This window comes from Micropterus dolomieu, linkage group LG19 (assembly GCF_021292245.1).
Source record: "Micropterus dolomieu isolate WLL.071019.BEF.003 ecotype Adirondacks linkage group LG19, ASM2129224v1, whole genome shotgun sequence".
In the NCBI taxonomy this organism is placed as follows: domain Eukaryota; kingdom Metazoa; phylum Chordata; class Actinopteri; order Centrarchiformes; family Centrarchidae; genus Micropterus; species Micropterus dolomieu.
The window spans coordinates 16,197,221-16,212,248 of record NC_060168.1 but is presented as its reverse complement, the minus strand read 5'-3'; the positions used below and the strand labels follow the sequence as shown (position 1 = coordinate 16,212,248).

The 15,028-nt window shown below is 39.6% G+C and overlaps 1 protein-coding gene across 1 annotated transcript in view; it reads right to left on the bottom strand.

Annotated features, from left to right (window-relative positions):
* Nucleotides 1-15,028, bottom strand: part of LOC123958197 — a 23,954-nt gene continuing 8,926 nt past the window's right edge. Inside the window, exons 4-5 of the mRNA XM_046031454.1 lie at nt 366-501; nt 1-290 (exon numbers count right to left, since the gene is read on the bottom strand). Coding sequence (XP_045887410.1) covers nt 152-290; nt 366-501 — 275 coding nt within the window. The 3' untranslated portion in view covers nt 1-151. The remainder of the gene's footprint in view (nt 291-365; nt 502-15,028) is intronic.

Genomic DNA, 15,028 nt, shown 5'->3' with positions numbered 1-15,028 from the left:
TCTAATTCATTGATTACAGGATGAGATACAGGGTCAGGGTGTGGGTGGCTTAACAGTTTTGCAGGTTGCATGACTCTCTGTTGTGCAGAGTAAAGGGGATTCCAAAAACCAGACACGGGGTTAGGGCAAAAATCCTCTACCCTCATTCTTGTTAAATAAACAAGAATGAGGGTAGAGGTCCTTGGCGCGTGGTGAGAGAGAGCGGCAGGCAGGCAGGCAGGCAGACAGGCAGCGGAATCCAAAAACTCAGAGACAAGCGGACGAGCAGAGCTTCCACAAACAGCGGTCCCCTGGGACAAAAAACAAACATTAGATACAAGACGAGAAAAATACGACGAGAGTGTAGGGCCTGAAGCTGGGTTTACCACACGGGTGAACGGACGATCTGGCGAATACTGGAAGGATGAACCGGGTATAAATCAGCCGTGGTGATTAGTGAATTGGATACCGGTGTGTGGGAAAACACCAGGCAGTCACGCTGCCGCACACCTGCCTGAGGACCTGCAGACACACTCACACAACAGACAGAAAACACACAGGGACGGGGGAAGAGAGAAAGGACAAACTAGGGGCTGGGAAGGGGAATCCCGGATCACCACACTCTCTGCCTGACAGGGTTCTCCAAGTTAAATTTAAGACTTTTTAAGACCTTTATAATACCGCTTACCATACATTTAATGCTAACTTTACGGCCATAATGGCAAATGTATGAAGGATATAATGAAAAATCAGTATTGATTTTAAGCCCTAGATTTACCAAGTACTTGAATTTAATAAAACATTTTATTATAATACTCACATTCTTTTGTGTGTACTAGTGTGACTTTCTGTCAGCTCTACAGTACTGTTAACTTCATCGCCGATCTCCTTACAGTGCTGTTTTAGCTGCTTTGTACATACTGTTAATTGTTTTTACTGTTCGCTTTTGTATAATGTGTTCATTCCGATAGCCTAATCACCTCTGTGTTTTTAGAAAGTGAGCTAGCTTAGCTAGTCAGCTAGTCTAGCTAGCAACTAAAATAAATTATAATAATGCATTGTCGGATTGAGAATACAGACGTTTCATAGGATGCAAACATAATGAAGAATTATGTGTCTATTGTCACTAACAGAGAGTTTGGTCTGCAAATCCATACACTTCACTGATTACACAGTTACTCTACACAGACGTGTAGAGTAACAGTATGCTGCATGAGCCTACAGCCAGTGTCTGTTCTCGACTGTTCCTGTCAGTGTTGGCAACTCCTCAGTAAGGAAAGTAGCTATTGGCTGTCCTAAAAGTCGCTAGAGGTCGCTAAATGACATCATCGCCTAATTTGTGTAATTGTCGATGTGCATGCAAGTGCGAGACGCTGTTGGAGAGAGGAATAACGTTGTGAGAGAGACAAAAACTTAGTAAAAAACCTAAATATGTTTAGAACTACAATCATGTAGTCACATGGGCAATTCATTTGCCTGCTCTGACTGCAGCTGAGAGGGACTGATGCGTGAGAACTGTGAGTGCCTTGGGACAGGAGAGGGGCCCACGGCAGCTGCTCATTGAAAAAAGTGTATAAGAAAGATACGTGCTTTCACGTGAGAGTCTCCAAAAGTCTCCAATAACACCAGAAAAAGTCGCTAGATTTGTCACTAGTTGCGTTCATGAAAAAGAATTCGCTAGAGGCAAAGTTTGCAACACTGCTTCCTGTTTCCAAAATGCCTGCTACACACCCTGCACCGATTGGTGAAGGTGAACTTCTCCGTTCTAATGTTAACTTCCCATTTCACCCTTATCTCAGCATCTGTTGCAGTGAGAGCTCACAGAGAGAGACTCTGTAGAGCTGACGGTACTGCTCATAAGCTTGACGCTGCTACCTTCATTTTAAAAGCCAACTAGGCTAGCTGACTGGCTAAGCTAGCTTGATTTCTGAAAACACTGAGGTGATTAGGCTAATCAGAAAATTCAAAACACTATAAACAAAAACGAATAGTAAATACGATTAATAGTATGTACAAAGCTCACTGTGAAAGTGGCTAAAATAAGGATGAAACAGCCCTGTAAGGAGATCGGCAGTGAAGTTAACGGTACTGTAGAGGTGACAGGAAGTCAGCTGACGTGCAAGTAGTCAACGGTAACATTACACACAAAAACATTATATGCATTTGACAGTTATTTATGATGGTATTTACATAATCTTATTAAAGGACAAGAAAAAAATTAAGGCCTTAGTAAACAAAAGTCAACACTTTTAAGGCCTTATTTTGAGAATATTAATTTCAATGCTTTTTTCATACTTTTAGGACCCCGCGACTCTGACACACTGCCCTCTGTCTGTGTCCCGCCTCTCCGCTCTCATGCTGCAATATTCTGTATCCTTGATTAACATTATGCTAATGAACATCAGAAAGACACAATGCCAATGGGTCAAAAGATTGATTCTTTGGCACAGATGTAATTCCCCTATTGCTGCTAGAGTTTAACAACGCTAGACACCATGCTTTAAATTCAGCCCTGTGTTAATTAAGGCACAATCAGTGTGACTGGGAAGCCATTCTGGCTGCAGGCTCTATGTTTCCTCAAGAGATAGTGCAGGGCTTTAGGGCTGGCCTCCAAACTCACTGCAGATACACAACTGAATGAAAATATCTGTTTCTTTTCTTTCAGCAGTGTTGCAACTTTTTCTTCCACCTTATTTATCACGCACACAAACACACCTCTCTACTTTCCCATAATCAAATGCATGGCATCCTCGTGGTTTGATTAGAACTTAATTGACTTTATCTCCCTTGAGCAGTCTGCTTGCTCAATTCACAATGCCTTATTGCTTCTTTCCTTCATTTTCTCTGTATTGTTTCAGTGTGTGTGTGTGTCAGTAGACACCGTGTTGCTGATTATGTGGGTAATGTGATGTTGGGGTACGCCTCCATGAAGCAGAGTGATGATAATAATCACTGAGGTCGAGGTCACGGATGTTGATATTGAGTCACTGTTTGTGAACCATTAAAACCAGAGTAGTAAACAAGTGTAATGACGGAAGAACAAGTTACAAACTATCAAGATATAAAAAAAGATTAATTTGTCCTCGCTTCATTTAATACTTTGTCCAGTCTGATTTAGACTCTGAGCCTCTAATTGTTATTTACTGTGTTCTTGGTGTCATTGACTTTCTTTAATTTTCTTTTTTCTTTTTTAACACTTAATGGAGAAGATGATATATTATGACATTATCCAGTTCTAAAAGGGAGGAATTTGAGTGATACAGGCATGGATGGAGGGGTGGAGTTTTATTAGGAAATTAATATACAACCACAGAGACAGACACTTCTTTTGAGAGCACTGATGCACTACAAAGAATGAAGACAGATGATGTCAGTGTTACTATTATAAAATATTTCTATGTTGGTGATTAAATATCATTGTTTACAGACTTTCAGTGAAATATATCAAACTAATTTCATTATATTGTGTATTATTATTTTACAAAATGTAGTTGTCAAAATGAATGATTCCATGCAAATTGTAATAAAAAACAAACAAATTAGTTTTGCTTTGCTTTTTCAGGAGTTTTGCTTGTTGTTAGAGCTCGGAAACTGAGTTCAAAGATAGGTTGGGTACTAGTACTGGATTGGGTATAGGGCTGTCCCTGACTAAGGATTTAGGTTATTTAGTCGACTGAGAGTTGAATCGTGTGTTTTTGTGCGAGGTGATTGCGAGCGGGGGGGGTGGGGGGTGGGAGTTACACGCAGTATTTTTTTTGCTAGATGTTAAGAAGACATATAGCTCTTTGCTCTCCCTCTGAACAGAAATCTTGGTGGGATTAAATAGTCGCTTTGGTAGATTTGAGCAGTGTTGGGATTTAAGTCAAGAAATGTGTGTGCACATCAGAAATACATTTGTGAACCTTAATGTTTTTCTCACATGGATTTGCCTACATTTATAAACAATAACTATCTTGTGTGAATTGAAAAATGTTTATGTGGAGAGAGTCATGTTTATATAAATAAAGAAATAAATGTGCGATTCAATGAAAGGAACTTAACTAGCTTCCTGGATAGTATTGGCTGTTAAATAGTCTTACTTAGAAAATATATAAGCAAGTTATACTGACATGGCATCAGATTACAAACAAGTAAAAGTAGCTCTGGTTGTGTCTCGGTGCCAGTTTGACATTCCTCTGCTCCCGGCTGTGACAATGGCTGCCATTTGCCATTTGTAATCCTTCCTTTGACTGCCTTCACCAGATAATGCATTGCATTTACAACCTCACAAATCTCTTGGGCATGCCGATAGACCCAAAGAATGAAATTTGCCTTGCTGACAGCTCAACTCTTACGTGCTCCCTATGAGTCTTCTTCCTCTCCTGTCTCTCTGGACAACCACTACAGATGGGACAGAGCAGAAAATAATGCAGAGGATGAAGACAAATCAGAGTTTGATTTTGGGAGAAGGGTGCACAAACCTTGAGGACACAGGGATCCAACACCTCGCAATGGACTTAGCGGGTACAGAATAAGGTGACTTTTTATGTGTCCTTGCATTACTCTCTTTGCAGTGAGTGCATGAACTTGTTGTGAAGTCTGTGAGTTTGTTTTTCTCGTCCACGTATATGGGAAATTATGTAAATTTCAGGACAAGGCTGACATTTTAATGACTACATGGTCAGATAGCAGACCTCTGCCCGAGGATCTCAAGGTACGTGCTGGTGTGTATGGGACTAAAAGTTCAGAAATATAACAAGGCGAGAGGCCATGAAGAGCTTTAAAAGTGATCAATAAAATTTTAAAGTCAATTCTAAAACATACTGGGAGCCAGTGTAATGAAGCTAAAATAGGAGTAATGTGGTCATATTTCTTTGTTCTGGTTAAAAGCCTGGCAGCTGAGTTCTGGACAGTCTGGAGTCAATCAATAGATTTTTGGGTTAAACAGGTGAAAAGGCTGTTGCAATACTCCAGGCGTGATGAGATGAAGGCGTGTAAAATGGTCTCGGTGTCCTTAAAAGTTAACATAGATCGAATTTTTGCTATATTTCTAAGTTGATAAAAACATGATTGAACAAGCTTTGTGGTGTACTGCTCGAAATTTAAATTACTATCAAACCAAACACCAAGGTTCTTTGCCGCAGGCTTAATGTGATTTACCAGGATTTCTGTTTTGTCAGAGTTCAGTTGGAGGAAATTATTTGACATCCATTTTTTAACTTCACAAAGGCAGTTGTTAAGTGAACTCAGCATTCCAGGGTCTGTGGATCTGACGGGCAAGTATATTTGTGTGTCATCAGCATAAATATGAAAAGAAATGCCATGTTTATGGATAATATGTCCAAGGGGAAGCAGATACAAGGAAAACAAAATGGGTCCTAAGACCGACCCCTGAGGCACACCGTATTTAACTGGACAGAACGATGAGACATAGTTGTTTACAGACACGCAAAACTTCCTATTTGACAGGTAGGATGAAAACCATTCTAGGGCAGTACCAGAGATCCCCACCCAGTGCCTCAGTCTGTCTAACATGATGTTGTGATCAATGGTGTCAAAAGCAGCGCTAAGGTCCAGGAGTACCAGGACTGACCACATGCCTTCATCAGCACTTCATCAGTGCTGTGGTACTTCCTGAAACCAGATTGAAACTTTTCAAATATTTTGTTATTTTCCAGTACAGTGAGCAGCTGTTTGGACACAATTCTTTCTAGAATCTTTGCAATAAAAGGCAGTTTTGAAATTGGTCTATAATTATGTGGGAGGGAGGGATCTAAATCAGGTTTCTTTAAAAGTGGGTTCACGCAAGCCGTTTTAAAATAATTAAAACTTAGCGGGTACAGAATAAGGTGACTTTTTATGTGTCCTTGCATTACTCTCTTTGCAGTGAGTGCATGAACTTGTTGTGAAGTCTGTGAGTTTGTTTTTCTCGTCCACGTATATGGGAAATTATGTAAATTTCAGGACAAGGCTGACATTTTAATGACTACAAGGCAGCTGCTCCAGCCTGAGATTGCCATAGTCAGTCACACCTGGGAGGCAGAGAGCAAGGGCAACCCCTCATGTGTTCGGTTTTAAGTTTGTGCGTGTGAAAGCCTTGTGCAGAAATAGGTATGTTACAATTAATGTTTGTGTGATCCCTGGTTGAGTGAACATGTTGTCGGCCCAATAGAAACAAGGGGAAGAATTTAAGGTCATGATCAAATGGATAGTGCTGTATTAGGTTGTAAAAATCAAAGGTTTGGACAGTATTCGGTCCTACCACTCGAAACAACATTTCTGTCATATGACCTTCCTGCTGAAGATTAGTGACAGTCGTCTGCGAGGTACTGATCTACAGTCAAGATCTCAAGGCAAGATCAATCTCGTGATAACAGTGTTACCTCTAAGGTTTGAAGACCTTATCTGACATCAGTTTCTCACACAAGCACTGAAGCTACAACTTCAATCCAACCCTCCATCTCTCTCTCTCTCTCTCTCTGTCACTATCTGTCCACACATGGGTGTGTTTGTCAGGGCTGCCCTGTCCCTAAGTGTGAAGCATTACTTTCATTAACAGACTGTCAAACCCACACACTCACACACAAACGACCTGCTGTAGTTGGCTACAGGCACCGTCAGCTGAATGTCAAATCAAATGTGCTGGCCAATAGGCCATTGCCATGGCAACACAATGATATTTAGCAGTGGCAGTGAAGTATTACAGAGACTGTATACAAACGCAAACAGTTTAACATTTCAAAGATTGTGTGCAGCAGTTTTACAAGTGTTCAAAGTGTCAAAAAGGCATAACTGAGACATCACTAAGGGAAAGTCTCCCACCGGTTCCCCTTTCTATGTCACTGACCACATTTGCTTAAAGCAAGACCATTTAACTCTGAACAGGAGTGACAATTATTGGGTGAACGTAAAACGTACTGTAACAATAGCGCAAATAGAAAAGAGTCTAATATTGCTAACATTAGCTAACGTTAGTCACCATACGCAGCTAAACCCCTGAGTGTATTGAATGGAGTAGGGGTGTCCCCGACTAAGGATTTACATCCTCCATGCTCCTTATTACATTAAGTTTAAAACAGACGGGGTCAACCCTAGAATGGAGCAAGGGTGCATTTTTTTGCTGTTGAATTGATTTTTTTATCTGTAAGAGGACGAACGTGTTGTTTCTTCTTTCAAAAGATACATAGTCCTTCTTTAAAGGCTTCTCCCATAAGTACATACACACAACACCAAAGTAGGAATGTCTAATCATAAAAGCACTGTCTGGTTTATTTGGACTCGTCAAAACCAGATATGATTGTGACCAGCGTTTGCAAGTAGACATTGCTTCAACTTAAGACAAGCCAAAAAGGTTGGGAATCACTGATGTAAAGAACTGTTTTAATAATAACACATAAAAATACATGCACCTGAAACACAAGTAATAAGCCCTCATTACACAGATATATATATATATATATACATACATACATGCATACATACACACACACACACACACATAAAAACTAATATATAATTATTAAAATTATTCATATTTGGGGTGAATTATTCTACATATTCCTTGATGGTGCCTGCCAATCACATGACCATGAAGATACCAGGTACAGTAAAAATAAGGAAAGCGGAACATTAGGGCAGAAAACATAATGCTAAAAAGAAACAAATGGAAGAAACCAGCACAGGTTTTTGACTCCATATTAATTTTGAGCAGTGACACTGTTTGGTCTGAAAATATGACAAATAAAACATCCGGTCTGATAATCATCACTACAAGTGGTCACAGCTGTCCTGTTTGTCGTATGTTGGATCAGGCAGAGTGTCTCTGATGCTTCACAGGCAAGAATATACACAAATATTTAAATCTGATCATTTCATGGAGTCACACACACACACACACACACACACACACAGGAAAAAAAGCAACAAATTATCCATAAATTTTCAGCCAAAAACTTAATAAACGCTGTGATATTTTGTTTGGGCTTGAATTCAAATGAGGAGAAACTGGGCAGATGGTTACAGCACTTGTTTGGTCTAATGAAGATTCAAAGCAATGCATAAGAGGCTGATGAAACAAAAGACTGAGAGAGATAATTATGAGCAAACCACTTTGTTCAACTATGTGTGAAATACATGCAAATAATTATTTGCTAAATCCCCAAAGTCTCTGGTTATATTGACTCACTGTCATCGATCGACTGGAAAATAATTTAAGGGTCTCAATACGTAAAAAAAAATATGAGGTTTCTCAAAGAAAAAAGAAAACATGGAGGAGTGTGGAGGATAATAAGTCAGAGAGGGGAAAGAGATTTAATACAGCTGAAAAATAATTATAGGAGAGGGGATAGTCAGATTCTAGAAAAGTGAGAGAAAAGATACAAAGAGAGAATCCTACGTGAAAGGCAAAGAAATGTTAAAAGATAAAAAGTCATATACAAGAACCTGCATAAAAGTTGTGCATTCAAAAATGACAGAACATTTTCCTTTGTTATCAACTATCTGTATTTCTCATTTCCAAACCGACATATGTTTCCCAACAATAATGACAAGCAGCTCAGAGAACCAAAAACTATTTTTTAAGCATATTCTACTGTAAAAATATGCCATCATGTGACTAAATCATGATTTTAATAGCCATAGAACAGCAGCAGAAGCCATTATTACATATTCAGTCAGTAAACACTCCAAGATGAACCACACTAAGGAGCTGAGGTATTGCTTCTGATAAACTGTGGGTTTGGTTAACTATCTGCTCTGTGAATATTGATGAAAATATTTCGGAACAAGGCTGAGGCAGACAATTAATCTGATGTGCAAACAACAAAAAGAACTGGATTTAGTAAAACAAACTGTCTGTGACAGAAAGTGCTTGTTTTAACAGAAGCCCTGTGGATTCAAAATTACGCCTGGATTTAGCTGCGGTTAGGATGAATTCATACAACTTAGAGCCACAGGAACAACAATTTCCCAATGTGTAAATTGTAGGACTACTCTTGTGAGACTGAGCATAATATATGTAAGATTACTTTTTAACATAAAGCACTATAAATATTCTTTCTGGTCACTTGGGGGCAGCAAAAAAAGCCGTAAACACACAAGGCTTTTCCCTGCGTATAGAATTATGACGCAGCCGCTGACTCGAATTTCGTGCTGCCTCCAGTTTTCCACAAAGCTCTGACGGTGTCTTCATGGAAAATCCTATTTTCTAACAAGGATCATTTATATCATTATCAGCACAGTGCAAAAAGTGCCAAAGAGGAAGAAAAGAGCTGCAGTTTTCCTCAAGGAATTTGCTATACAGACCATCTGTTTTTTTCCCACCAGCAAGAATGTGTCAGGCTGATATTTCCTAGCTATTCAACAGGTGAATATTGTTCCTTTTGCATCCAAGCACTTAAAATGTTTCCTAAATTAATGTTACATCCCATCAGTGTAATGTTTTCAGCTTTGCAGATAAGGCTTATAAAATCAGCGATTACTTTACAAAGCCAGTTCATGAGGAGGAGAATCACAAGGGCAAGTGAAACAGTGCAGACATCATCCGATTATTACAAGCAGTTAAAAATAATGATAATTAATTAATAATTTGTGTTACTGATGAGATGTGGTAAATTTATCAGATCTGAAAGTAGTGCACAACTACAAAGGACTGGTGATGGAGAAGAATAGAGTTCAAGGGTTTTCAACTGCCATGTCATTAAGAGTGTATTAACGCAAAGCTGCCATGATTTTTCAAAAGCATTGTACCCCCATGCTGCAGGCTTTGTGAGACACGCGTCCTCAAACTGCAGGCTGGATACCATAAAATGTTATAATAAAGTGGCAGGAGAAAAGGAGAAAGGAGAAACACTTTTACAAAAGCTTTACTCTATAAGTTACAAAAAAGATACAACAGTTGTTCTAATAGATAATTACTTTATTGTTGCTTTAGGGAGAACACTGCAGCATGCCAAAGCTGCACAAGTGAACATGGACCAAAATAATAAAATAATATATGTGAATGCCTCAAGCATTCACCAGCTATGAGCCCATTATTCATTTATTTAAGCGACTGAGCTGTGCTTATTTTGATGGTTTGAATATGAACTCTACAGCAATTTCATTACATGATTGTAAATTGAACATCTCCACATAATTACATCAAGTAGGCCAAGCTAATTACTTTTCTGCCCCTAGGCCAGCGCCACCAAATATAAAAGCAGCCATATCATTGGTGGAATGGTAGATATCATCGGCCAGAGTTTGGATGACCAGCTGGTGGCAGAGTTGCTGAAAATCCCCAGTGTGGGTATTAATGGTTGATGAGACCACTGACATCTCAGTCACCAAACAACTGGGTCTTTCTGTGTGGTTAGATTGTTTTCCACAATTAATTAAAATTGATATATATTCTGATTAAAATTACTCTCTTTGTTTGGGACCTGGAAATCCTACCAGCCCTCCAGCAACAGCACCAGCAGTCTTAAGGACCCGGAGAGACTTTTTGAACTCTCCCAAATCAAACTGCAGGTTAGGAGTAGTCAGTTTTAGATTGTTCACATATTTACTTTTGCTGTCATTTATTAAGCTCATAAATGAATTCTGAAGGGTGGAAACACTAATAGGTAAGAGCAGGGCATGACAAAAAAACTCAAATTGGACCCCCTCTGCGCAGCTGTTGTCACCACTTCTCTAGGACTTAACTGTCCCATCAAAAGCTTTACATAACTCTAATTAAAGGCTTGCAAGTGTCTGGCTTCTTATAGTTCAATATTAGTACTACCACAATATTTACTGCTGGTGATTTGTACATGCAAGTCTGCATACAGGATGCAGTTCACTATTTGCTTGTCAAAAAAATTGCCCATCATGATGGGAATAATAAAGTCTGTATCTATGGATGTCATTAACGATCATAATTCAATCTAAATGAATGTATCAAACTGGATTATTTTAATATAGTCTGTAACTTACATGCAGGCTGAGGTAAGCTGCTGTCCAGCATCCAGTACAGACAGGAAGTTGTTTTTTATTTTATTTATTTCAATGATGATTATGTGAGAAAACAATTTGTGTTTAAATTTCTGTCATTAATAAATATTTCAGTCTTTTTTTGTTATGGTAAAAAGAGCAAGAGAGACAGAGTCCCTGGAATGATGCTTACTGGCATGTCATTAACACAATGTTGCTCACCTTCTTCACTGGGACAGGGAGGCTACAGTTATGGGGAGACTGGGGTGCTGCTGACTGATCTGTTGTTAGTCTGCTAAAAGGGGCAGGGACAATTATTTAATATGAATATCTTGCTAAACTTTTTCTTGTACTGATTAAATGTTGAGGAAATGTTGGCTAACACTAGTCTGTAGCTAGCTAGCTTATTTCACTGTGGATATTAAGCCAACAGGTTAACACCACTCACAGACTAAAGGCCGCCCACCTTTCTTGGGTTCCAGATTGACATCCCTTTCCTTTTTTGAAAACCAGATTTTGGTTTAACATGCAGCATTGTTAACACTGTATTTCTGGTGCATCTACTGACTGCATCTAAACACGATAACTGATAAGTGCGCTACAGCAGGACCAAACCATTTCATGCAGATACAGGGGGGTGGTCGGTCAATATGGAAGTTTACTTTTTGGTCAATGGGGATTTTTAACTTTTACTGCCAAAAACAAGCCAAAAAAAAAGAGATCATTCATTTTATTATTATATTTGAAATATATTTATACTCAGTGATGATGGTTTATATAATGTTTAATATAATATAATTTGATATTAGTTTATAATTATTTTTGGGGGCCCCTGTCAGTCAAGGGCCCTTGAAATTGCCCTAACTTTTCCCCCTATATGGCGCCCATGGGTAAGAGTCCAGAATGAGCCAAAAGCTCAAGGACTGTATTAAGTGAAGGACCAGTTTTTTTACCCCTTCCCTGTGCCGAATGTAAATTGTATAGTCTTAGTCTCGTCTCATAATCAACCACATTTTCCTCTCTCTCTTGTCACGGTCTGAAACATAGAGAACTTGGATTTTATTTCAAGACCACAACTGTGGGAATATCAATAAATTATCAGTGCATTGTCTGATTTATTTGTTTGCATTCCGACTTTGATTGGATGTAAAACCAACATGTTCACTGCTTCAAATACAACCAATAACCATAGACTGAAATTTTGTGTTACTGTTATTGGCTGTCACCCCTCCCCGCCCCGCTTCACACGCACTCTAAAAAAAGTGAATGCTGGAGACAGGAGAAGCTGTGGCTGTCTGGGAGCGGGAGGATATGTCAGCAACATCTTCATAATACGGTTTAGCTACCTAAACTGTAAGACAACATCCTCAAGAAAACCAGTGTTTCCTCTACCATTGTTTTAAAACAATGGTTATTTAGGGGTCTGAAAAATGTGACTACAAGTAACCATTTTGTTAACTGGTTGGCTGTTTTTGAACCAATAATTTGTGTCTTTCTGTTGTTTCTGCATTTGCCTGACGATTTTACCCATCGCTGCCAACAATCTACTCACATTTGGTGTGTGCTAATTTCAGAGTTTGCCCCTTCCCTAGTGAAAGGCAAAAAGATTTATCCATAATGGCACAAACTGTCCTTTTCCCTTAATTTTGTCTCCTCTCCAGCTCTAGTCATTTGCTAGTTTCCTCTCAGTCACTTTCCTCACTTCAGCAAAAAAGGTGAATAATGACCTTATTCATGTTCCCTTAGCTGTCAGACTCTTACAAAGGAGCTCAAAAGACTTTACCTTACTTTACCTTAATCACCTTCTACACCTGAGAGTTATCTTCTCCTCACTGAAATCAAATCTCTTTCTACTCAAATTGTTTATTTTGTTCTATTCACTATTTCTACTTCTTTTTAGAGGGAAAAGTCATTCTAATCTAATGGTTGAAGAGTTATACCGGATTCATTTTGGGTTATTTTAGGCATTTTTTCCCTGGCGACAGCACTAGTGTTTACGAGGCTTTAGGTCTTTGTGAAATATTTATCCCTCCAAAATCCTTATTTGTAATGCGTCAACAAACCACACCACGAGACAAAATGGACGCCAAGTGTCATTAGTGTTATCATGTTAAAACACTGTAGGAGTATGCATAGGCATGCATGTGCCAGAGTACACCTGATTGCTCGAACAAGAACAAAACTCCCACATTGTAGAGTGTATCATACAGAGCATAATCATTTTGTTTGCCTTACTGAGAAGGCTTTTGATCTAAAAAAGAAAATCTGTCAGTGATTCAGCATGCAGTTATGCTGTGCCGCTCTGATCTGCAATCAGCTTGGCTTATCAGGTCCAGCAGTTCAACAGGAATTTAGAGACAGACTACAGTGATTTGTTCACCTGATTATCTCCCCTCCCCAGACCACTGATCTGCCCCATTGAGATGAGACAAATCACAAAGAATTAGCCTCCAATTACACTCTGCGAGCAGGCTAGCTTCTCTTCATTCGTCATCCTCAATTAGCCCCACAAGCAAATGTTTGAAGTTAAATACTGATTAGAGGGTTGTACTCTGAAAATGATTCCCCCTCTCCTCCCGCCTACACAGCAACCCACTATCTAATGTAGCTTTCAATGCTGTTTTTCCTCCAAGGGCATCGGGTTGGCATAGTTACAATCAAATTGGTGTATGATCAAAGTGTGCGTGTCAGCACCTGAATATTTCTAATAAATCACAGTTGCATGTTGCATGCGCTACAGATGGCAGTTTGGCTGAACAGATGTGTGATGTATGTGGTGCTGCAGAGGGATGTTGTGCTGGAGTAAATCTGTTGAAAATAAAGGTGGGTTTTGCTTCTAACACTTTTTTTCCTCTTATACAAATAATATGTCAAGAATCTGCGCCAGAATTTGATAACTCCAGAAATGATAAATGATACTCTAACTTCAGCTTGCTGTTGCTGAGTCATTCAGAACACATTGCATTAATACAGTGATGGCTGTTCCAGCACATTGATACCCTTGTGTCAAAATCCAGAGCCAGTGGATTGTTTTTGACAATGCTTTTGGGCACGTGCTTCAGGAGAGAAACTGCTTCATCACCTACAGCTGGATCCAAATCATTACCCACAGCTAAAGGCCCCCTAGTTCATCAAAGTGGCTCAGCTGGCTTGAGCCTAGTGAAAAAGCTCTCTCTCCCACTGAGAACTGACAAAACAGCTCAGTCAGTCCCCAGATCTGGCTTTTCACAGCTCACTACCCATACCCACTTCTTTTCACCAGCAATGTGTCTTAGCCTCGGACCTCAAGCCTCCATTTTGTCAGTCTCTAACCTCAACCCCCCCCCAACCCTCCTTCCTAGAGCACTGCTTTCAACATTTCACATGCACATTGACACTGACAGCCATGCAAATAACCATCAACACACATAAAACACAAGAATGCACCACTGATGCACCTGTTCACCCTGAGGCCAAATACAATATTCCACTAACCTGGCATCAAAACACACACACACACACACACACAGACAGGTCTAGTCAAGTCTCAAGTCTCTCATGGTTATAATGAATGTTGTATCACCCGCTGCGTTCAATCCAGGCTGCTTATAAAACTACATAGCTACAGTGGGGGAAAAAAGTATTTGACCCCTTGCTGATTTTGCAGGTTTGCCCACTTACAAAGAATGCAACAATCTACAATTTTAATCATATGTACATTCTAACAGTGAAAGACAGAATCCCAAAGAAAATTCCAGAAAATCACATCATATGAATTTATAAAAATTGATAACCATCTGATGAGGTAAAACAAGTATATGACCCCCTACCAAACAGCAAGTATTCTGGCTCCTACAAGCCAGTTAGTCTTTCTTTAAGACACAGCCCCAATCCCAACCAATTATCTACATCAAATACACCTGCCTCACCTCGTTACCTGTATAAAAGACACCTGTCAACACCCAAACAACCAGCATCCAACATCACCACCATGGGCAAGACCAAAGAGCTTTCTACGGACATCAGGGACAAGATTGTTGATCTGCTGGGATGGGCTACAAGAGAATCGGAAAGCAACTTGGAGAGAAAAGATCAACTGTCGGTGCAGTTATCAGGAAATGGAAGAAGCACCACACCACCG